Here is a 25,593-nt window from a genome sequence, read left to right as displayed (position 1 = left end):
AGAGGGAAGCCTGGAGACTATTAGCACCGCAAGAGATGCTTTCTAATGTTCTAATTTCTAATGTAGAGCTGAAGTCAAATGTCTTGGTGGACATTTACACACCTTGATCAGCTCTGTTTGATGCTGCTGTACAGACTGAGCACTGGTAACCTTTGACCTCTCCTGGTGTGGTCTGTGGGACACACACACACACACACACACACACACTATTGTATTTCCCATGACTTGTAAACATTGATTTAGAATCGATATAGTCTGACAACAACCAACTGGTCTGTTTTCATAATCTGTTTGAAACTCCTACCTCTCCTCTGTGGAGGGGCATCCATCTTTAAAGTCAATCAGTCTACCAATAGAGCGGTCACTCTTCATGGAGACACAGCTGGGTCCAGGGGAGTCTGCTCTCTGCTGCTGGGCTCTTCTGGAAAAACAAGAACCAGGATTTATGGACGTTTGATAGAAGCTGTACCTCTATAATCTCTAGGGCTGTCAGGTTCTGGTCGGTTAATCGATATGCACTTGTTGGACCTTCTCATTGGTCGGACAATGGCTGGTGTTCCTTTTATAAGGAACTAAGAGCTTCTTAATCCATTATTTTAGGGCGGGAGGGACAAATGCAAACCGATGCTTTTTATATTTGAGTGATACCACCTGGTATCACCCTCTCAACGTTGAACTGGACCTTTACTCCGCTACAAACTAATTGATTCCAAAGAAGTCATCCGTCCGGTAGCATTGGGTTAGAAAGGACAACAAAAAAGCATGACATAAGTGTAAAGGAAGTGAAAAGCATTTCAGCTAAAATCGTAAGGCATGAGTACGTGGGTACGTATTGAATGTTGAGTGCTGTTCTACCTGTGGTCAAGTTACAAATTGCATTGTCATTTTTAGACATAAACATGCATTTATACAGCATACAACACAAACAAAAAACATTAAAAAAAATAGGAAATAAAAATCATTACTTGATATAAGTTTGTTATATTCTGTTCTGATCAACCCATAGTCATAGTACCCTTATGTACTTTATGAGATCCACAGGAAAAGGTACATAGCCTCTTTTAAAAAGAGGAGGAATAAAAAGCAAAACAAAACAATCATGTAACACTTTGTGTAAACAAATACAATTTCAATTTGATTTTAAAGGCCATCTTACTTGTTTCATTAACCAAAAAACGCGGTAAAGAATTCCATGCTACCATTTCTCTGTAATGCAGTGTTCTCTGCCCAGCCCCTGTTCTATAAGCAGGCAACACAAATCTCCTCTCTGATGACTGCCGTGTAGAGTATTTGTGTCTATCACAAGAAAACATGAAACTATTACATAAATTAACAGGACTCTTTGTTGTTATTATATTTCTCACAATACTAACAAGAGAGGAGTGTAACCTACTCCCTTCGTGTTTAACGCTCGATAGGCTTTGAGTGTGAACACACCAGAATTGGCTTCTTGGCACGAATCGCAGCTCCATCCAGTGGGCCCCATTATATTACAACAGATGAAAGCTCAAATCAATTCTTCAGTTGTGTCGTCTATAAACGACGCTGCCCGACGCTCCGTGGCTCGTCCGCTGACTGCTTCATATTGAAGCTCTGCCCTGACCGAGTCGACTCGGACCCAGAGTGGATCTGAAACCCACGACCTTCTCCAAACAGCCCTGACGTGATATTGAGGCTAGCAGGTAGAGTAGAACGCACTGTGGCGGATTCAGTTGATCTAGAAATAACGTGCACACTGTTTTATTATCATTTTTTCCCCATCGACCAATCGATTTGTCGGAGAGTTGTTGAAATTAAACCGACCAAGATTTGATTTGGTTGACTACAGCCCTAATAATCATCCCAAATAAATACTTACCTTTTCTCAATAGACTGAGTTCCATCTTTAAACGTGACAGGTGGATTCATAGAGCGGTCACTCTTCATGGAGACACAGCTGGGTCCAGGGGAGTCTGCTCTCACCTGCTGGACTCTTCTAGAAAAACAAGAACCAGGATTTCCCTCTCATTCACACCATGCCAACCACATCACTAAAACAGCCTTAAGAGCGCTGCACAGTCGCGCATGAGAGAACGCGTGAGCCACTCAAACTTTGCCTTTATTTTCTATCTATTTTACTTTTTTTTTTTTTTTTATTTAACCACAGAGAGCAAGAATGGATGATTTCGAAGGAAGAGTTGCTGAGCAAATGCGCCTCTACAGGAGTCTGTATGATACGGATCCGATGATATCAGATCCGATGTGACACTATACATGGACAGTCACATGAACACGGCTGATTTGCAATGTTTGCAATGTCCGATTTTTCTCTACTATTTTTTTTCAACGATTACAAAAAAGTTGTCTAAGCACAGGTGGTATGTGTCTGGTGATCATACTGGCTATAGGATCTATAACTACTGGCCCATCAACTATTGTAATGTAATGTGGCCTCCGTAATAGCAGATTTGATATTGACTACGCCACTCTCGATTACAAGGGTGAGAGAGTCTGGTGATCATACTGGCTATAGAATCTATAATTACTGGCCCATCAACTATTATTTAAGCACAGGTGAGAATGCTCTGTTCAGGAGAAGACTGCACTTACTGGCGTGTCTCAGATCTGCAACTATATATGCTTGCAGCGCGATAGTGGGCGTGAACTCACGTATGGGAAATTGCGTACGGGCGGGCAATAGGCGACTGTGCAAAGCGCTTTATCCCTCCTCGCATTCACACCATGTCCACCACAACACTAAAACAGCCTTATAATCTCAGATAAATCCTCACCTCTTCTCCGTTGACTGATTTTCATCTTTAAATTGAACGGGTCGTTCCATAGAGCGGTCACTCTTCATGGAGACACAGCTGGGTCCAGGGGAGTCTGCTCTCTGCTGCTGCTCTGGGCTTCAACACAACACACACACACACACACACACACACACACACACACACACACACACACACACACACACAGCTTTTAATCACACTGCAGTTTTGACACTGACAAGAAAAAATTTCTGTTTTTAGGTGAGAGCATTTCACTTGTTTCCAGCTTTTAAGTCCGTAATTATCTATCTATATATTATAACTTGTTACTGAGACTAGAATCACAGAATTATAAATCAGTTTGATCAACACTGACACACCAAACTGCTTTGTCAAAGTCTTATTTAGAAAACTCGATCAACAGTAACCGTACCTTTCAGTCAAGATGAGAAGCAGAGTATCTTTTCATAGAATTCAAAGGCAAACCCATGTGTCTAGTTTGCTTAGAAACAATATCAGTCATGAAAGATTTCAACTTAAGTCTCCACTACTACAACTGCACTGACTATGATGCTAGTTGTTCACTTAATGTTGGCCCACTGTTTCAGTTTTGTGCATCATTGAATGATGATGTATGTGAGCCCTTTGCACTGAGAAAAATAAGAATCACTCATGTGGCTTTTAAAACAACACTTGTTGTGTTTGTCGTTTAACAAGAGTATAGACATGTTAAAAATGACATTTGAGCATGGAAAATATGAAATGAATGTATGTTGGTTGAATTAACATACATAGGCTATGAATCAGAACGATTTTTTAGGTAGTGGCCATCCCCAGAATGCACCAGAATACAGGAAATCACATCTACCAAATTCAACATCTTCTGGGGGAGGACCCCCAGACCCCCGCCCACGACTACGCCCCATCAACAACTTTCATCACCAGCCACCACTGATACAGACACATATCTACACATCATTTGTTCTTCTTTTTTATTCTTTTGTATCTTCTCTCATATCCGATTAGGAAATTGTGGCCCTCTTAATCATGAAAGTTGCCCATCCCTGAGTGACGTCAAAGTCACGTTACGATACGACTGTTCAACATGAGGTCGCAGTGAGAGAAATCCCTCCTGTATCTGATTCAGGACCGCGTATGGAAGTGGCCCAAACCACAATTGAACAGACCAGATTCCGTGTGATTTGTGCTGTTCACACTGTTCGGAATGAAATCGGATTGGAGTCACCTTTGAGCAAAACAATCTGGCAACTCTTGCTTGCAGAGTGACGAGGCCAATCACAGCCTTTCACCACCTAACATGTCCCGCCTCCGCCCCCCCGACCCTCCACCGCTGAAGAAGCCCCCCTCCATGTCTGACCGCTCACTCTCTAAGTCCTCACCTCTTCTCAATAGACGGATTTCCATCTTTAAAGTGGTAAGGTATATCCATAGAGCGGTCACTCTTCATGGAGACACAGCTGGGTCCAGGGGAGTCTGCTCTCTGCTGCTGGACTCTTCTGGAAAAACAAGAACCAGGATCTATGGACGTTTGATAGAAGCTGTACCTTTATTGTTCTATGCAATGGATAGTTGTATTGTTATTCCCATGCCTTAGCTCTACCACACCTGTTGAGTGTGTGATGGTCCCTGTCTAGTGTTGATGTTCTGATGTGGTTGGCCAGTTATTGTTTTTCCTATGTGTCCTTGAATGTACCATCAGCAGAGTACGGATTTGGAGCACCTGGTGCAGGCGCTCCTGAAAGGATAAAAACCCTGGCTCAACTCTGCTCTGGTCTCTCTCTGGCATTCGGCTGCATCTCCGCCAGCAGCAGCAGCACATTCTCTTTGTTTGGTTTCTGCTTTGTTTTCGCTTTACAACATTTACACCTCATATTGCTCACACATCCACATTTACATTACTGATGTTACTGACTGACACACTTCACATTGGTACTTATAGCCTCAGCCTCTAAGTTAATATAATAAATTCACTCATTTCTTGCCCTCTATGGTGTCCTATGCTGTATTTGTCATGGCCTAGGAACCGGGTTATGACAAGTGCTACTTGTAACGTTGTTCTGGTGCGAGTGAATCAGAGTTAGAACGGATATCAACGTCTCCACCTGCGTTCTGTGTCACTCGGTTACTAACAAGTTATCCTTATATCATATAATGAACATAATATTTATGATCTCTGATGAATCCTCACCTCTTCTCAATAGACTGATTTCCATCTTTAAAGTTATGACGTAGACCCATAGACCAGTCACTCTTCATGGAGACACAGCTGGGTCCAGGGGAGTCTGCTCTCTGCTGCCTCCTTCTGAAAAACAAGAACCATCTGGAAGTTAGGATTTGTGGATATTGTTTCATTTGATCATTTATTGCAGGGCTACTCAACTACTTTCTCATGACTTTTCATTTCAATAATCTTTCTCAGATTATTGAAATGGAAATATAAGGACAGGCTGAAAATGTTAAGTTATTATGTAATTTAAGCACTAACATGTTAACATGTTAACATAAAAACACACTTAGTACCCGTCATACTGTGCATAGAGTGTTGATTCACAATGCGTTTAGCTAACATAGAAATAGAGCAGTCAGTTTCTACATTTCTACACAGACCTGTGTTATTCTTCATGGATTATTGGTTTCAATAAATCTCTTCACCTCAAAAGATCAAACTGATTCAATAAAAGCCGTTTGAAAGACGTTGAACCTTCTAACATTAAACCTGTAAAGTCTGCTACAAGTCGTCTGAATATTCATTTCATTCACACGATTCAAACAGCAGAATAAACGGCCTCAGCCATGAACCAATCCATCTCCAAGTGGTCCTGTGATTGGACGTTGGTATGTTCTGATTAACGATGGGCGGGCAGATCAAGATGATCCGCGGGCCGCCAGTTGAACAGCCGTGATGTATCGGCTGAATCCTCACCTTGTCTTAGAAGGTTGGTGATTTCCATCTTTAAACCGGTCAGGTGGATCCATAGAGCGGTCACTCTTCATGGAGACACTGCTGGGTCCAGGGGAGTCTGCTCTCTGCTGCTGCGCTGGGCTTCAACACACACACACACACACACACACACACACACACACACACACAGCTGTTACTCAGACTAATGATGGAGTCATGATGTATCACTGCTGAGCTCTGAGATGGACAACAGTCACAGACAGAGAGATCCTCTTCTTACCTCTTAGCTTTGCTCCGGCGGCCATGTTCCCCAGACAGAGTGGTCTTAGAGGTAGGACCCCCCTCCTCTCTCTCCTCATCCATAGTAGACTGGAGACCTGGACACAAACACAACTCATCCATCACTTCATTTGCCTTCTGAACTTTAGCTGTTTATTGAGAGAGAAGATCATTGTGACTGTGTCACACTAAAGCGTTATGGACGTCATAGACCATCAATATGAACCCCACAACAACATACCCACACTGCCCTCACTACAGTACAGATGTGTACAGCACATGAGAACTGAGAGATGAGAATTAAACACCTTGGAGACTGTAACTGTGCTTAAACTACAACACAAAAAAGATACACAATAGACTTAATAAATGCATTGTGGTACAATTAAAAGTGAAGAACGTTAGAATCATTTCTCCACTGGAACAAAGTCTGAATTCTGCCACTTTACTGAACCACAGATTCCATATAAATCAACTGGTGAAGCTCAACACATCGATAGGGTATCCTCTTATGACCAACGGGTCTCTCTCTCTCCCTCCAGGCTCTCTCTCTGGCTCCAGCTGTGGTTTAAGCCATAGGAATCGAGTCTAGACCCACAGGAACCCCCCTGTGAAAGTGGTACAGTCCAGCAACAGGCTACTATAGGATCTATAAAACTGTCAATCCCCAGTCAACACGCACAAATATTAAACCTTTTAAATATCAGCACATTGAAAGGACTTCTGTCACGTCCTTCTCTTCATTCTGAGCCTCAAGACAAACAAATCGCTTGAATATTGAACGCAATGTTGAATTTACCACAGGTCAGTAAAGCAGTAAAACATGAACTAACGATGTATTCTCTACAGTGAACTCATTATTATATACCAGTAACCTAAAGACAATATACACGGTAGTAAACTGGTCATTATTATATACCAGTAACCTAAAGACAATATAAACGGTAGTAAACTGGTCATTATTATATACCAGTAACCTAAAGACAATATAAACGGTAGTAAACTGGTTATTATTATATACCAGTAACCTAAAGACAATATAAACGGTAGTAAACTGGTCATTATTATATACCAGTAACCTAAAGACAATATAAACGGTAGTAAACTGGTTATTATTATATACCAGTAACCTAAAGACAATATAAACGGTAGTAAACTGGTTATTATTATATACCAGTAACCTAAAGACAATATAAACGGTAGTAAACTGTCTATCTTATCTTATCTTACCTTATCTACTCCGTGATTAAAACGCGTCCATACGGTATAAAGTTATAAAAGTATAAATGTAAGTGAAGAAACGGAGGTTAAAGTGTTCATAAAACAAGTTAATCAGGTGAAAGGTTTTAAAAGCGGAGAAAGAAGAGCTGCTGGCTGCGACAGACCGCTCAGATGAGGAAGTTCAGAACGGAACCGATCTGACGCTCAGAGAGACGGAGGAGGAGGAGACACACACACGCACACACGACGTACCAAACTGCTTTGTCAAGGAGTCTTGTTTAAGCCCACTATGAATATTGAAACCCGCCGTGTGTCCTGTATCATAGCTACATGTATGACCTTTGCAGCAGAACAACCCGTGTGAACATCAGTTTGGTATTCAGCGAGGTTTGATTAATTAAATGCGCTGACAGTTCATTGCACCAAACAGATTACAGTGAGTGGAGCGGTCGACCGCTCCAAGATGGCGGCCCACGGCTCGTCAGAGTGGAGCGGTCGACCGCTCCAAGATGGCGCCCCCACGGCTCGTCAGAGTGGAGCGGTCGACCGCTCCAAGATGGCGGACTTGGAAGTGCGTACTTCCGTTTCTCAATTCGCGTTCTCGTGTGTTCTCGTGTACTTGCGTTCTCGATAAACGTCACCAGTGGTGGCCCAAGCACTGTTCCAATTCCAAGTACGCGAGTACTGTCGTAAAACCCGTGTGTGTTCTCGATGCGTTCTCGATGAGGCCGTTCCACCGAGGACGCATCGGAGGTGACTCGTGTGGACTCGGGACCGTTAAATATCCCAGAATGCATCATCGAGTCCGCTGCTGTTCCAGTGTGCAGAGTGCGGACTCGCGTTCTCGGAAGTCATTACTTGAAAGTCCGGACTTGCCAAGTACGTACTTCCAAGTCCGCGAGAACGTAGTCCGCGTACTTGGTATTGAGAAACGGCGTAAGTCTGTACTTGGCAAGTCCGGACTTCCAAGTGCAGACTACCGAGGATCCGCCTCAGCTCTGTTAACTGCTTTACGGCCTCATGTAGGCATATACTACTGAACAACATGAACAAAGTATATACAACTAAACCCCAGCCTCTTTCATTTAAAAATAGTATGTTAATATTTTGAACCAATATAAATGAAAAGATATGCTTGTCGTGTGTATAATACCCCCCCCCCCCCCCCCGTATCTTACCTTATCTACTCCGTGATTAAAAAGCGTCCATACGGTGTAAAGTTATAAAAGTGTAAATGTAAGTGAAGAAACGGAGGTTAAAGTGTTTATAAAACAAGTTAATCAGGTGAAAGGTTTTAAAAGCGGAGAAAGAAGAGCTGCTGGCTGCGACAGACCGCTCAGATGAGGAAGTTCAGAACGGAACCGATCTGACGCTCAGAGAGACGGAGGAGGAGGAGACACACACACACACACACACACACACACACATGCACACACGCACACACACGCACACGCACACACACACACACACACACGACGTAACAAACTGCTTTGGGCGGATGTGAATTCATACAAATGAGTCAACAGACATGGTGTATGATAACGAGCTTCATTGGCCGGCCCAACGCTAACACAAAAACACCGCCTCAAAAGGAGCCTCTCAGTGCGGGTCACGTGGTTTCGGGGAAAACGGAGGTTTACCTCTACGCACACGCACACGCACACACACACACACACACACACACACACACGCACGCACACACCACTGAGCCAACTGTAAAGTCTGCCTTAATATAGTCAGAATATATATATATATATATATATATTAATACCATGTAATAATAATATAATATAATAATGTACTTATACTATAATAATGTAATAATAGTATAATATAATAATGTAATAATAGTATCATATAATAATGTAATAATACCATAATATAATAATGTAATAATACTATAATATAATAATGTAATAATACCATAATATAACCATGTGTGTGTATGCTATCAGTACATTACTGCATGTCAGCGCAGACCAACACTGTTTAGTGATGTCATTGGATATGCTTATTGCATGTTGTTACATGGAGCTCATCACACTAACAATAAGCTGTTATAACTTTATATCAGTCAGCTGTTATCCTGCTCTAAACCATCACACTAACCTGTTATAACTTTATATCAGTCAGCTGTTATCCTGCTCTAAACCATCACACTAACCTGTTATAACTTTATATCAGTCAGCTGTTATCCTGCTCTAAACCATCACACTAACCTGTTATAACTTTATATCAGTCAGCTGTTATCCTGCTCTAAACTGTTGGGCCACCAGGAGGTACATGTAAACGCACTCTGCTCTCCAGCCCATCAGTCCTCATATGGACGTTACTTATTACCCTTGCAGTCCAGTTATGCGCACTTATATGGACATTGCTTCCTATCATTTTGCATTCAATTTCAAAAGTGCATTTCATTAGGAAATATATGCCAGCACATCATTTATTCACGCCTATAACATATTCATGCTTTAGCTAAAGGACCTATATAACCATTATATTGTCTGTCTGATAGAAATATACTGTCTGATGGAAACTTTTGTGTTGTGTTAAAAAAACTACTGTGCAGCAGGCCTCTCTTGCAACATGCTCACCTTTTGCAAAGGGGCCCCCTACCTAGAGCCAGACATACGAGGCAGGATGTGGTTTGACTTCAGTTTGACCTCTGTAGCAACAAATGTCACCTGTTTGCATGTACCGTTTGGAACCAGCTAGAACTAGAATGTTGGAGAAGAAGAATAGGAAATAGACCACGCAACATCGTGGGGACACACTCTGACACTCTCACTCTTGCTCTTGTTCACCTTGTTGGTCGGACGTAGGAGATAGATAGACTCTAGGGACAGCTTTTTTACTTTTCTATTGTTACTTTGTATTACTTTTTTTTTTTTTTACTTTTATTGGAATAAAACGACCTGACTACGTGTTGTAGTAGGCAATTCCAACCCCCGTTTGGGACTGGGTGCTTTGGCGGGTGACCCAGGAGGGGTACCCCCCGCCGCGAGGACCCGCTCTCCCGGTCGTCTAAAGGTGAAGAGCTCATGATACAAAGGGCTGGTGTTGTTGTGGTGCAGTGTTGTTGCTGATGCTGCGGGCAGCGGTCCGATAGTTTAAGAGGTTGGGTTCACTCGATCCGTTGGTGGTGCGGGGAGGTGCCGGGGCGGCTTGTCACCCCCGGTGGAGTTGATCGAAGCGCGCCAGCGTACAATTAGAATATATCCTAGAGGGACCGACTGAGAGGAGCGCGCCTGTAGGACTGGGGGTCTCCACACGACAGAGCTAGGCTAGACCGAGGGCCTCCGACGAGGGGCGGACAGGCGGGACTCAGGTCCCGAAACCTATCGGGGGAAGAGGGCGGGGTCGTGCGCCTGGCAGCTTCACGACGGTGAGGGGTGGTTTGGACCCACCTAGGGCCCGGCTTCCTCGGGGTGGTGGTGCGCGGGGTGCTCGGGGTAGACAAAGGGAAGGGTCTACCTGGTTCCAGGGACCGCGGTGGGGTGGTCGGCTATACGGAAGAAGTAGCCGCCACCGGGTCTGCTCTCAACACCACAGAGAGTTACACCCTGAAAAGTGTCCCCGTAGCCAGCTTGTCCTGGGACTCCAACAATCAACACATCAGGCAACACCAAATGATAAGAAAACTAAAGGAAAACTATTTGGCACATTGGAACGCGTCCACCAAAAACCAGAGTCAATTGGCTTGCTTTTTGTCCGGCAGAATACCTGACCACCGTGACCGACCCAAACCTGAGGAAATCCTTGACCAGATACAGACTCAGTGAACACAGCCTGGCCACGGAGAAGGGACGCCACAGACAGACCTGGCTCACAAGAGAACACAGACTGTGCTCCCACCGCACACTAAACCAACTACAAGCAGAGCTGCACTTCCTGACCTCCTGCCGGTCATACGAAGACATCGGGAACACACACTTCCCACGGATCACAAAGGAAGGACTTTAAAGACGCTCCAGATGCTCACAAACCGCCAGACCTGTTGGGGGAAACACAACAGTGTGCGATCGCAGCAGCGAGATTGGTCCCCTGTTGTGATGAGAGGAGGACCTCAAGCTCCCCATAAACAGACTCCTCCCCCTGGACTCTTTACACAGTACACTATTGCACACATCCTCCATATTGTACATACTGTGTATTTAGAGTGTATCTTTCATTTATCTGTTCATACGAGATACTGTAATTTTTGTAATTTTTTATAATATCACATTTTACTTTTTTATAGTATTGTAGCGACCCTGGGCCTCTTTAAGAGTTTGTGTGTTATGTGTTATGTGTTTGTATGTCTTTGTCTGTTATTCCAGTTGTTCTATGTGCATGCATTGGAATGTTCTACTTGCCAATCAGTGTAGGGGTTCGAATCGCCCGGTCAGCTGGGGGCGGGGCTTGAGAACAGGAGGGTGGGGGCATGCGCGTTGAAGCGCTCAGCGCGCCGTGGGCGTGTGTTCCGATGAACCAGTGGTTGTGTGTGTTGTGGTGTGCGTTGGTTACAGCCATACAGTGACCAGGGCCCCGTTTCCCGATAACGATGGATCCACGCTCGTACGATCCATCGTACGATGGATCTCACGCAGCATCGTTAATTTTAGGGGAGCGTTTCCCGAAACTCATCTTAACATGAACGCGCGTGCTCTGCTCTTACGACGTCGTAGGATTGTAGCTGTCTACTGACACGGTGCTGAAATGGGCTCCGTAGGAGGGGGACACGCAGGAATGTTGTTGGATTAAACTATATTTTGTGGCAGCAAAAAAATATCTCCCCATCAAGGCCAACAGCAGAGTAGCCTACGAAAAGAATAGACTAATATGAATACTACAAATATTAAAACACAATTGATTTGGTCTAGGCCGACATATGCTATATCAGTCCTAATCCCGAACGCACCGTGCATGCATTTTCTCCCCTGAAATAATTCCATATTACAAAAATAAAAAATAGCATGTGTCTGTGTGACAACTAGGCCTATAGCATTTATTTAAATGTGCTGATTTCTAAAACATGCTTTGTGCCGCAAAGAGGGCAGACTTTCTCTGATTCCTGCATTCCGTTTCATTCATTCATTCAGTGATTGACGCGCCGCGCACTCACTAGAAACTTTGGTGTCAACATTAAAAATACAATGTTCCATTCATTCATTATCATTCAAACGCAGAGGCATTGACACGGCTATTGCTGTTGCTGGTCTAGATCGATTCCTGCCCATATTGTTGGGCAGATGATGGTGCGGGCAATGTAAGCGGGAATGGCACGCATCGCAGCACAGTTTCCCGCAGCAGTCTACGTTCACTGCAGAAACCACGCTCTCAACTTGGCGATTGTGCACTCCACTAAGGTCAGGGATGTTCGTAACTGTCTAGACACGGTCCAATAAATAATGAACTTCATCACAGCCTCACCGACGCACCTACAGTGCTTTATGTCAAACAATCGCAACAAAAAACGCCTGCAGAAATTCTCCGACACCCGCTGGTCTCAGCATGATTCATGTACAGTATGTCTTCTGTCGTTGATCAATATGAGGACATTTGAACCACGATGGTTGAATTAAAATCAGAGGGAGACAGCAAGTGCCGCTCGCAAGCGACCTCCCACACGAGCAACGGAATCATTTGATTTTATTATATGCCTTGTGATAGGGTTGCCTTGTGACGTGGCGTTTCATCGGTACATTTATTTTTTGGAATTTTAAATTGCTGCAATAAATTATATTTGTGTTGACTTCTAACATGTCTCTGTCTTTGCTGTTTAAATCTAACAGTAGTCTACGAGTAATATATATGCGGGAACCACTGTTTTTGGGGTATTGCGAAATAGTGCCAGCTGGACATTCAGTGGTATTGGATGACGTGTTTTAATAAAACACATCCAATACACGGAATGTCCAGCTGGTGACTCCACTGAGGCTATAGTAACGATGCATCCTAGTGCTTAACGAGTACCCCTGTAGGCGTCGTTAGCTACGAGGGTTTTAACGACGTCGTTACGTAACGATGCTTTCGGGAAACGGTCCGAAAATTCTGCGATGATCGTACAACGGTGTTAACGACGTTGTTAGGCGATGCTTTCGGGAAACGGGGCCCAGGTTGGAAACAATAAATGTTGAACAAGTACTTGTGATTGGACATTCCTAAGTCACAGATGAGGTCATTACAGTACTTTTATAGCATACTATTTGATATGTATATATATTTTGTATTTAACGTTTTATACTTATTATATTAGATATTATATACCTGTTAGAGCCATTTTGGGGTTATTTGTGTTTTGTTTATTTTTTGTTTATTGCCTGCAGTCCACAGTAGGTGGCGCTCTGTACTGTGTGTGCAGGAAGTGTGAAATACAGGCACAGGTAATCACTCAGCAGGTGTGCTGTTGACGGGAAGAGCACACAGTTTTTCGACCGTCACCGTCGTCGTCTTTTGTCGACTTTGGTTTGTGTTGTGGCAAATATGTGAGCCTTTTGTTATTCGTATGCACAGTACGTTAAGGGCGCGTATCATGTCAAGAGCGCAAGGCTGAATAAATGTTGATGATTGCAAAGCAAAAACGTGTTGGATTCATTGGACCCGGAAGACGACGGACGCGTCAATTACTAAGTTCCAGTCAGCAGCCCCTCAGTGGCTTAGGTTCGTTTTGTTGTTTTATTTAAGAACAAGTCACTACATTTAGTCGAAAAACTTCGCTTCAATTAGTCTTAGTAAGTCGCGTAAAGGCAACCGCACGGAGGAAGAGCGACACCGGAGCAACGCTGGAGCCAACCGGAGTCAGGCAGCCAGCCAGCCAGCCGGAGCAACGCTGCAGCCGTCGGCGGAGTCAGCCACAGCCTCGGAGCCACTGGAGGCCACCGCACGGAGGCAGACTCAACACCGGAGCAACGCTGCAGCCGTCGCCGGAGCCGGTGCCAATGCGGGAGCGAGCCACGGGTGTTCCAGCTCTGCCGAGCCGCAGGGAGGAGATCGACATCAGCCGTGCTTCACGGAGTGACACCAATCACCAGCTGATTCATCCAACGAGGTAGTGGTACCACCGGACCATCTCACGGCGCCCACCGCTTGCATGCAGGTATGAGCAGTAACGCTACAGCTTCATGGCCATAATAAAATAAAATAAAATAAAAGTGTGCACACTACCTTGCGAGCGTAATCCCAATGCATTGGTCGCTAAAATGACAATGATGATCGCGTCATAAGAACAAAAACGTTTCTCATCGAGTGCATATTGGATTTCATTGTGGAACATTGTAACAAAAAGAGAACATTATGGACGGTAAATCTGATAATCTGGTCGCGGAAAAGACCGCTGCCACTGCCTTCAGTGAAGTGGGAAATGCAATTGAAACACACTTGGGTAGAGGTAAAAGAACTGTTATATTGACACACAAGGCGTTTGTTGAAAAATGTGAAAGGTTACAAAATGTAAGAAAAGATAAACTAAACAAGGTAAAAAATCTAAGAAAGGTAACTGAAGAGTATATGCATGAAATCAGTGTTGCAGAAGTAAAAGGTGCACTGCAAAAAATTCTTGTGTTGTGTGAAGAAGCAAAAAACGCTCATGATTCTTTGGTGCCTTTAATGTCCGCTGAAGAAAGTGGGAAACAAAATACATGGTTTGCTGCAAAAATGTTGGTTGAAAATGGTTTCATTGATGATGTTAAACAATGCTTGAGAAATAATGAAAATGGTGGTGATGTGGTTGATGATGTTCATCCTGATGATAGTATATCAAATGTTGCCAGCAAACGTTCTCACCAAAAAAGCGTATGCAGTGGTAAAAGCAGCAATAAAAGTGGTCAAACAACAACATCTGCTCGCATTAAAGTTGAGGCAGAAAAGGCTGCCCTTCTTGTTCGATCTGCAGCGTTAAAGGGAAAACATGCTCTGGAGAAGCAAGAAGCAGAACTAAGGAGACAAAGAGAGCAGCTTGAGCTTGATGCTGAAATTGCTGCATCCACAGCTAAATTAGCAGTGCTGCAAACTGCTTCAGAGTGTTCACGCAAATCTCAAGCATCCAATGGAATGAATTCATATCTACAAAAGTCAAAAGAACAAAAAACAACTTCCAATGGACTCAACCCAGCAGCAAAGTCATATGAACCCTGGACATGGAGTGCAATGCCACAAACCAATTTCCCAGTATGTCATAAGGACTCAAGTGCACAGAACACACACACTGTGGAAAAAGGGCAACAGCACCTCCTGGAATCAATAAAGGACACACACAGGAAAACAACAGAACCATATGGAACAACACAATATGGAGCCACACAACATCAAACTCTTTATTTGCCAGTAAATAATGAGCAGCCTGCATCAGTTGAACAACCGCATCTACATTCTGCACAAATGCAAGGAGATTTATGCACCATTATGCATAAACAGAATGAAATAACAGCAGCTCTTGTTCAACAACAACGCTTACTGTCTTTACCATCTCGAGACATTCCCGTATTCGACGGTGATCCTCTCCAGTACAGAAACTTCATCAGAGCTTTTGAGCATGGAGTGGAATCAAAGGCTAACAAAGCTGACTGTCTTTATTTTTTGGAACAGTTTACAAAGGGTCAACCCAGAGAATTGGTGAGGAGCTGTCAGCACATGATTCCGGACAGAGGCTATCAACTGGCTAAAGAACTTCTACATGAACACTTTGGAAATGAATACAGCATTGCTGCAGCTTATATAGAGAAGGCTCTGGCTTGGCCTACAGTGAAATCAGAGGATGTGAAATCACTTCAGGCCTTTTCTCTGTTTTTGCGTGGTTGTTGCAACGTGATGGAGGAGCTTCACTATATGCAAGAACTAGACATGCCAACCAACATGAGAGCAATCATGACAAAGCTGCCATTTAAATACAGAGAGAAATGGAGGACAAAGGCACATGAAATCTTGGAGAGGCACAATCGCAGAGCTTGCTTTAAAGATCTTGTTTCATTCCTCGAACGTCAAGTTAAGATCATCTCTGATCCACTCTTTGGGGATATCCAGGACACGACAAGTGGTTTACCTACATTAATGGGTGTAAACAAGTTCAAGTCTCAGCCCAAGTTCAGCAGAGTCAGAGGTAACAGCTTTGCCACTACTGTTGTTGATACAGCCAAAGGTTCATGCTCAAACCCACAGAGGCAGGACTCAATGGAAAGGTCTGAGAAAGCATGTGTCTGTTGCTTCCAGTCGCACACATTGGAGGAATGTCCAAAGCTGAAAAGAAAGAAGCATAGGGACAAAATTACCTTTCTAAAGGAAAAAAGGATGTGTTTTGGCTGCCTGTGTAGTGGACACATGAGCAAGGATTGTGACAGGCGCCTGACCTGCAAAGAGTGTGGGCGGAATCATCCTACTGCGCTTCATATTTCTGAAAGGCCAAGAACCAACACAGAAAATGAACACTCTAAAGAAAAGGGATATGTTAAAGCACCCTCTTCAGAAACGTGTGGTCATACAGGGGCCGGAAAGGAGGATAGCATTTTGTCCATTCTGCCAATCCAGGTTAAATCCATCAAGGGAGACAAAATAATACAAACCTATGCATTTCTGGACCCCGGCAGTACCGCTACGTTCTGTTCAGAGCACCTGATGCAAAAGTTGAACATTGATGGTAGAAGAACTAATTTCCTTTTACGCACCATGGGGCAAGAAAAGGTTGTCTTCGCTCATGCTCTGAATGGTTTGGAGGTGGCTGGCCTTGACAGTAACCACTTTTACAGTCTTCCAGAAGTCCTCACACAAAGAAAAATGCCTGTGACCACTAACAACATTGTCACACAGGAAGAGTTGGCAAAGTGGCCTTACCTCTCTGACGTCCGGATCCCCTGCATAGATGCCAATGTTGACATGTTGATTGGTACCAACGTCCCTAAGGTATTGGAACCCTGGGAAGTTGTCAACAGCCAAGAAAATGGCCCGTATGCAGTGAGAACTGTACTTGGTTGGGTTGTTAATGGTCCCCTTCGTGACGGAGAGAACAGTAAACCTAAAACAAGATTCTCAGTGGCTGTCAATAGGATTTCTGTGTGTAAGCTGGAGGAGATGTTGAACAACCAGTACAATCATGACTTCAATGAAAGAAGTACAGAGGAAAAAGGAATGTCAAGAGAAGACATCAGATTCTTAAAGATTATGGATGAATCAGCACAGCTTCAGGACGGCCATTACAGCATGAAAATGCCCTTCCGGAAAGAACAGCTCACACTTCCAAATAATCTTTCAATGGTCAAGCAAAGGCTGCTGGGATTAAAGGGGAAGTTCAGAAAGGATGAACTGTTTCACCAGGAGTACACCAACTTCTTCACTGATGTTATACAGAAAGGCTATGCAGAGAAAGTGCCTCAACATCAATTGGATGGAGAAAATGGAAAGGTTTGGTATATTCCCCATCATGGTGTGCGTCATCCCAAAAAAGGTACTTTGCGTGTTGTGTTTGATTGTTCAGCTGAGTTTAAAGGAGCCTCACTCAACAGCCAGCTTCTTCAAGGCCCGAACCTGACCAGTTCGCTGCTAGGAGTCCTCGTCAGATTCAGGCAGGAGCCAGTAGCGTTCATGGGAGACATTCAGTCTATGTTCTACCAGGTTAAAGTGGCCGAAGAGGACAAAGACTTCCTTCGCTTCTTGTGGTGGCCTGATGGTAACGTGAGCACAGGGATTGTGGAGTATCGGATGTCAGTTCATTTGTTTGGAGCCGTCTCATCTCCAAGTTGTGCCAGTTACGCACTTAGGAAGACAGCAGAGGACAATCAAGCTCACTTTTCATCAGAAGTGGTGAAAACAGTCAAGCAAAATTTTTACGTTGATGACTGTTTAAAGAGCCTGCCCTCAGAAGAGGAGTCGGTTGTGATGGTTAAAGCTCTCAATGACCTCTGCCTAAAGGGAGGTTTCACTTTGACAAAGTGGATCAGTAACAGCCGGACAGTGCTGCAAAACATTGAAGAGGAGCACAGAGCTAAAGACTGGAAAGAGCTGGATCTGGATAGAGACGAGCTTCCAGTTGAGAGAGCCCTTGGACTACAGTGGTGCGTGGAGTCGGATACATTCAAGTTCAAAATGATGGTGAAGGAGCAACCACAGAGCAGAAGAGGATTGTTGTCCATAATCTGTTCAGTTTATGATCCCCTGGGGTTCCTTGCACCAGTGACACTGCCAGCAAAGGTTATTCTGCAAGAGCTCTGTCGGAGACGTTATATATATACATACCTGCAGATATTAGCCATCAGTGGACAGGATGGCTGGAGGATCTGAAAGGGTTGTCTTCATTCAAAGTTGAGAGATGCATCAAGCCCAGGCACTTTGGACAGCCCATTCAAGCGCAGCTACATAACTTTTCAGACGCCAGTGAAGGTGGATTTGGTACTGTCACCTACCTCAGGATCGAAAACAGCAAGAGTGAGGTCCATGTCTCCTTCTTGTTGGGAAAGGCGAGAGTCACCCCCCTGAAACAGATAACTATTCCCCGTCTTGAGCTTACAGCTGCTGTCCTAGCTGTTCGAGTTGATCAGATGTTGAGAGCAGAATTGGAGCTGCCATTGGATCAGTCAACTTTCTGGACGGACAGTACTTCAGTGCTCAAGTACATAAAAAATGAGGACAGACGTTTCCACACATTTGTGGCGAATCGGGTGTCGACCATCAGAGATGCAACTCATGTCTCTCAGTGGAGGTACATCAATACCAAAGACAACCCTGCTGATTACGCCTCTAGAGGTATGAAGGTTGGAGACCTGCTGAATGGTGGTAACTGGATTGAAGGACCAAGGTTTCTCTTTGACCCAGAAAAGGATTGGCCTACAGACATCACAGCGGCCACAATTTCAGTTGATGATGTAGAGGTCAAAAGGGATGCCACAGTAAACACAATCATCACCCAGGACTCTCTTGATGCTACAGACCAGCTCCTGTCATACTTCTCAGATTGGAGGAAACTTAAGGTGGCAGTTGCGTGGTTTCTCAAATGGAAGAGGATCCTTCTGCAGTTGAGACAAAGGAGAAAGGAACTGCATGCTCCTGAGTTCAACAGAAAGGATGCAGATGGGTCGCATGTGTTGCTGGAGATGGAGAGGGCCAAAAAAGCAGTAAGTCGAACCTTGTCAGCTGAGAATCTCTTGGAGGCTGAAGTTTCCATCATTCGCTATAGTCAGCAGAAAAGGTTCAAGGAGGAGATTGCTGCCTTAACAGCTGGAAAATCTGTGCCAAGAGACAGTTCTATTTACAAACTGGACCCATGTCTCGAGGATGGACTTGTAAGAGTTGGAGGTCGTTTGAGTAAGGCAGCTCTACCAGAAGAGACGAAGCATCCATTCATCTTGTCAAAAGATCAACACATCTCCACACTCATATTAAGACACATGCACCAACAAGTTGGCCACAGTGGGAGAAATCACACCCTGTCAAGATTACGAAAGAAGTTCTGGATAACAAGTGCTACAGCAGCTGTGAGAAAAATCATATCACAGTGCAGCTTCTGCAGGCGATACAAAGGGAAGTTGGGTGAGCAAAAGATGGCGGACCTACCAAAGGAAAGGCTACTTCCTGATCTCCCTCCCTTCACAAATGTGGGAGTAGATTACTTTGGGCCTTTAGAGGTGAAGAGAGGTCGAGGTTTGTGTAAGCGTTATGGTGTCATCTTTACCTGTTTTGCAAGCAGAGCTGTTCATTTGGAAGTAGCTCCATCCTTGGATACTGACGCATGTATCAATGCGTTACGAAGGTTCATCAGCCGAAGAGGACAAGTGTCATCTATGCGCTCAGATAATGGTACGAACTTTGTTGGAGCCAAGAAAGAGCTGAGAGAAGCACTTGCATCATTAAATCACAGCCAGATACAGAAAGTGTTATTACAAGATGGGATCCAGTGGCGCTTTAACCCACCTGCAGCATCACATCATGGTGGTGTCTGGGAACGTGTCATTCGTATGGTAAGGAAAGTTCTCACCTCTGTGTTAAATCTTCAGACGCTGGATGATGATGGATTCCACACTGTTTTGTGCGAGGTTGAGGCCATTTTGAATGGACGCCCCCTCACTAAGCTCTCAGATGATCCCACTGATCTTGAACCACTCACTCCGAATCACATTCTCCTGATGAAAGGGAAACCAGTCTTATCACCATGTGTATGTGAAGAGGACAAGTTCAATACATCGCGGATTTGTTTTGGAAAAGATGGGTACAGGAGTACCTCCCTTTGCTTCAAGAGCGGCAAAAATGGAATCAAAAAAGGAGAAATTTTGTTGTTGGAGACATTGTTGTTGTGATGGATTCTGCTGCTCCACGTGGATCTTGGCCTCTTGGCAGAGTTTTGGAAACTTTCCCCGACAAGAAAGGTTTGGTGCGCTCTGTGCGTCTCCAGACGAAGACAAACATCTTGGAAAGACCTGTCACAAAGCTATGTCTATTACAAGAAGCTGCAAGTTGTTAGTGTTGACTTTATGGTGACCTCTGAATGAACCCAGGTCATTAGTACAAATATTGGGTATTGTTTGATACAATTTCTATGTATTTTTTGGTGTAATGGCTCTTTAATTTAATTTTGAAGGTAATTGTAATGTCAGCCGCCATTTACAATTAGGGGCCGGCGTGTTAGAGCCATTTTGGGGTTATTTGTGTTTTGTTTATTTTTTGTTTATTGCCTGCAGTCCACAGTAGGTGGCGCTCTGTACTGTGTGTGCAGGAAGTGTGAAATACAGGCACAGGTAATCACTCAGCAGGTGTGCTGTTGACGGGAAGAGCACACAGTTTTTCGACCGTCACCGTCGTCGTCTTTTGTAGACTTTGGTTTGTGTTGTGGCAAATATGTGAGCCTTTTGTTATTCGTATGCACAGTACGTTAAGGGCGCGTATCATGTCAAGAGCGCAAGGCTGAATAAATGTTGATGATTGCAAAGCAAAAACGTGTTGGATTCATTGGACCCGGAAGACGACGGACGCGTCAATTACTAAGTTCCAGTCAGCAGCCCCTCAGTGGCTTAGGTTCGTTTTGTTGTTTTATTTAAGAACAAGTCACTACAATACCTGACCTTTTTACCTTTTTATTTTATTTTCTAACCCTTTTTATTTTATTGTTCACCTGCTTTGGCAATGCAAATGTATATTTCTCATGTCAATAAAGCTTTTTTGAATTTGAGTCTACCTACCCTTGTAGTAAAGATCGATATTTGTGGGTGGGTGAGTGAGTGTAATGCCTCCTTATACCGCCAGGGGGGGCACTAGCCCTTCAAACAATGTTTGAAGGGAATTCTATCTCTGTCTGTGGTTTATTGCACAAACTATATCCTACCAGGTGAGCTGTTCAGCTAACCCTGGTATAGAACCTGTTCTATACATGGTCCCTGTTAACAAAAAACAATACACAGATTTACTTAATGTACCGTAGGCTCTTTTTTACGTCATTCCAATTATTACATTGGTTTTGTTTACTTGTTCAATTTCATCGCATGATCAACGTATAAAGTACACCCACGGGCCGCTCATTAATGAACATATCTTTAATCAGGTGTGGTTTGAAAAGGTCCAACAACGTCCACCGCCCAGAGTGGATGTAGACTTCATTAAGAGCTCTCTCTCTCTCTCTCTCTCTGTGTGTCTGTCTCTCTCTCTCTCTCTCTGTGTGTCTGTCTCTCTCTCTCTCTCTCTCTCTCTCTCTCTCTCTCTCTGTGTGTTTTCCCAACAAGCAAACGTAGTATATGAGTTCCAGAAAACATGTTGTTGAAGCTGTTTGTTTGAGCACAGTATATCACACTAACCTTTGGTCAACTCCAGATGTCGCCCACCGTCTTCTCTGTGCCAAATATCCCGGTTACATGCCGCCAGTCCGACATGCTGTGGGGGGGGGGGTGTTACCGAGGAAGGTGGGGAGGAGGGGGAGAGAGAGAGAGAGAGAGAGAGAGAGAGACTAAAACATCTTAAGGCACTTATGTAAGCATTATTTAGTAATAAAAGGAGAATGATGATGGGCTGAACACACGAGAACATTCAGTTGATCCACTGAGTTGTTTATTATCATTATGCTTCATGAACAAATACAACAGAAAAATGGTCCCTTACATGTACACAATAAACACAAGGACTGAAACAATAGAAGCTGCAGACTTTACTAATCATAAACAGGTGTGCACGTATCTTTAATAACTGACCATGTTCTGCGGCCGTTTGGTTCCCAACAGAACAAAAGGAATCAAGATTCAGTTTAAAGTCATTTACAACATGCAACATTATCCCATAGACCTCTTGGTTATTATGAATGAAATATAAAATCTGATTAGGACAAAAATGATATCATAGTCCATAGAACAAAAATGTTTATGTCTGAAAATTACAAATATATAGTTGCATAAAAAAACATGTGATTTACCATCAATAGGTATTTAATATACATTTCAAAGGGAGAGGAGGAGGAGAGGGGGGGAGAGGGAGAGGGAGACGGGGGGAGGGGGAGAGGGAGACGGGGGGGGGGGAGAGGGAGACAGGGGGAGGAGGAGGAGGAGAGAGAGACGGGGGGAGGGGGAGAGGGAGACGGGGGGAGGAGGAGAGGGAGAGGGAGACGGGGGGACTGCCATAGAGACGCTGACGCAAAAGCAGTGTGTGTGTGTGTGCGTGTGCGTTTCTGTGTGTGTGTGCGTGCGCGTTTCTGTGTGTGTGTGTATGTATATGTATGTCTGTGTGTGTGTGTGTGTGCGCGCGCCCGTCCACCCTTTTTTTTTCCTACAACTGACACAGAGACAGTGAGGCACCCCCCCCCCATACCCTAAACCCAGGGAGGAGGTCCTCCTGGGTGAAGGAGGTCCTGAAGGTGTGGATGTGTGTCAGTGTGTCTGAGGACCCTCCTCCACCTGGGGACACTCTGTAGAAGGACAGAGTGCCAGAAGGCCGGTCCAGATACACTCCTACTCTGGTAGAGCCAGCGGGGGGGAGACGTATGGCTGTCAGTCTACCTTTGTACTGGGCAGAGTAAACACCATCATAACAATCAAGCCTCCAGGACTCGTTCTTCCCTCCAAGCTTGCTGTTACCACCCGCTCCTCTCCTTGTGATTCCTCTGTATGTCACTCCTATAGAAACACTTCCTTTCCACTCTACCTCCCAGTAACAGCGGCCAGTCAGAGCCTCTCTACACAACACCTGGGGCAGGGAGTCAAATCTCTCTGGGTGATCCGGATACGACTGGTCCTCTTCAACCCACGTAACCTTTCTGTTGTCCTCAGACAGAGAGAGGTGTCTGTTGACTGTGTTTGGGTCCAGTGTGAGTTCACAGGCATCTGACGGAGAACAAGACATGATGAGCTACTGAACCCTTCTGCATCTTCATCATCATCATCATCATCATCACTAGTACTGTTCTTCCTGTTTCACGTTCATCTTCTCTACAAAAATGAACATAGAAAGACTAAATGATATCAGATGATAGCTACTATAGTGGACTAGTGTGCTATAGCTTTAGAAATAGTAGTGCATATTGTTTATAAGATGTTTTAAGTTAAACGTAAATGTAAATCCCTTGTGTGTGTGAGTGGTTGTCCCTACGGTGGCCGAGACGAACTGCAAGTAATGACAACGGAAATGTTTCCGGGGGGACCATAATCAGTGACGGACCCATATCCGGTTGGCGGTTCTATTCAATTACGAACGTCTTCAGTCATTGGATTGCATAGATATATAAACTAGCTAGTAGTTCGAAATCGTTCCCTATCACGGATATAGTGCACTATATAGGGTGCTCGCCATTTTGCAGTGCTGTTCGAATTCTCAGTGGTTAATTTCATTCACTATATAGTGGACTATAAAATACTCAAAATTTGAGTGAACATACGATGTTCCCTACATGTTACTCCCATATACCACAATGCAATGCGGGCACATTTAATGACACAAATGACGTTCAGAAATGTTCAGCCTAGTGTCCGAATTCTCATTTGTTCGTTCCCTATATAGTTCACTATATCATAAACACTATATAGGGAATAGTGAGTGAGGGAATAGGGAAGGATTTTGAACACAGCTACTGACTAGATATCGCATTCGGCTTGTAAGCATGCGTCAACAATGCCGCGGGGTAACCACCCACCTGAATGAATGAACGTCGATGGGGCAGAGGTCCTTTCCCAGTCTAAATCACTCTAAAACGCCTTATTTTAAGGCAATATTCAAGCGGGTTGGTTTCTGACAAACGTTTCAGACGTGTGATGGTAGTAAAAAAAAAAATTCAATTTATTTTTACTAGAATTACCACAAACGCACATTTGACCCGACCCGATTGAAGATTTCCTAAAAAAATGTGTTTTAGAGTGATTTAGACTGAAAGGACTTCTGCCTCATCGACGTTCATTCATTCAGGTGGGTGGTTACCCCGCGGCAAGATGGCGGTGGCATTGACGTATATGTTCCACTGAACAGCGCAGCTCAGGCGATATCTAGTCAGTATATATATCTATGATATCTAGTCAGTATATATATCTATGATTGGATTGTGCTACAATAGGTACGTGTTTCTCTTTTATGACAGACTTGTCGATGTGCTCTGATAACGAAGTGGTTTTGTGTGTTTTCAACATATTAACTCATTGTCCCCATAGCGTCTTAGTCCATGCAGATAATTGTTGTTATCAGAGCACATCGATAAGTCTGTCATAATAAAAGAGAAACACACACCTCTTGTAGCACAATCCAATGACTGAAGACGTTCGTAATTGAATAGAACCGCCAACCGGATATGGGACCGTCACTGATTATGGTCCCCCCGGAAACATTTCCGTTGTCATTACTTGCAGTTCATTTCCCTATTTGCTTGTGTTGTGAATATGTGCAGCGCATGTGTTTTGAAATCAATGCAGGTGTTTTCTGAGTTTGCAGGTGTTTTTCTGAATTTGCAGGTGTTTTCTGAATATGCAAGTGTTTTGGAATTTGCAGCGCACGTGTTGTGTAATCGATGAAAGTGTTTTCTGAATTTGCAGGTGTTTTCTGTACATGCAGGTGTTGTGGCCCTTCTCGGCCACCGTATGACCCAGTCAAAACAATGAAACTTAGAAAAATGTATACACTGAATCTACTCCCGCAATATTTACACAACCTTAATCCTCTGTAATATCTAAGCTATAGTCTACATACTTTTCAAGATATTCGACTTTGAAAGGTTCCAATACACATCCATTGTGATCCACCTGTGTAAACAACAGACTGAACCAGCTGAGCTCACATACAGGCTGGAAACTAACTGTTGGTACCATAGACCTGGTTCATACATACAGTACATAGACATGTACACATACATACACACACCTACACAAACATACTAGACACACATAAACACAGGCAAACATAGCTACACATACGGATACACAAGTCCACATGTGAATGAGCGGACGTCACCTCCTGGTGTGTGGATGGACTTTCCATTCCAATAGTGAGTGTGTGTTGTGATGAATC

General features: G+C 44.0%; 2 protein-coding genes across 21 annotated transcripts in view; one reads left to right on the top strand and one right to left on the bottom strand.

Annotated features, from left to right (window-relative positions):
* The window catches only part of LOC311369502 (NLR family CARD domain-containing protein 3-like), a gene marked incomplete at both ends in the record, with an annotated part of 312,051 nt that overhangs the window by 28,341 nt on the left and 258,117 nt on the right, over positions 1 to 25,593 (bottom strand). For 10 of the 19 annotated variants that reach the window (XM_084487668.1, XM_084487685.1, XM_084487671.1 and 7 more), the window contains 8 exons: positions 103 to 172; positions 305 to 421; positions 1,859 to 1,975; positions 2,772 to 2,888; positions 4,151 to 4,267; positions 4,960 to 5,073; positions 5,695 to 5,814; positions 5,954 to 6,050. The exons of 1 other annotated variant lie outside the window; for it this stretch is intronic. In XM_084487668.1, coding sequence (XP_084343794.1) covers positions 103 to 172; positions 305 to 421; positions 1,859 to 1,975; positions 2,772 to 2,888; positions 4,151 to 4,267; positions 4,960 to 5,073; positions 5,695 to 5,814; positions 5,954 to 6,050 — 869 coding nt within the window. The remainder of the gene's footprint in view (positions 1 to 102; positions 173 to 304; positions 422 to 1,858; positions 1,976 to 2,771; positions 2,889 to 4,150; positions 4,268 to 4,959; positions 5,074 to 5,694; positions 5,815 to 5,953; positions 6,051 to 25,593) is intronic. 8 more of the 19 variants (XM_084487674.1, XM_084487675.1, XM_084487684.1 and 5 more) reach the window with 6 other exon arrangements.
* LOC311369547 (gamma-aminobutyric acid receptor subunit gamma-3-like) overlaps positions 1 to 25,593 on the top strand; it is a 150,789-nt gene that overhangs the window by 72,553 nt on the left and 52,643 nt on the right. The window lies entirely within an intron of this gene.

This window comes from Micromesistius poutassou, assembly GCF_964030765.1.
Source record: "Micromesistius poutassou genome assembly, chromosome: 24".
In the NCBI taxonomy this organism is placed as follows: Eukaryota; Metazoa; Chordata; class Actinopteri; order Gadiformes; family Gadidae; genus Micromesistius; species Micromesistius poutassou.
The sequence above is the reverse complement of the archived record's forward strand: the minus strand, read 5'-3'. Positions and strand labels throughout refer to the sequence as shown.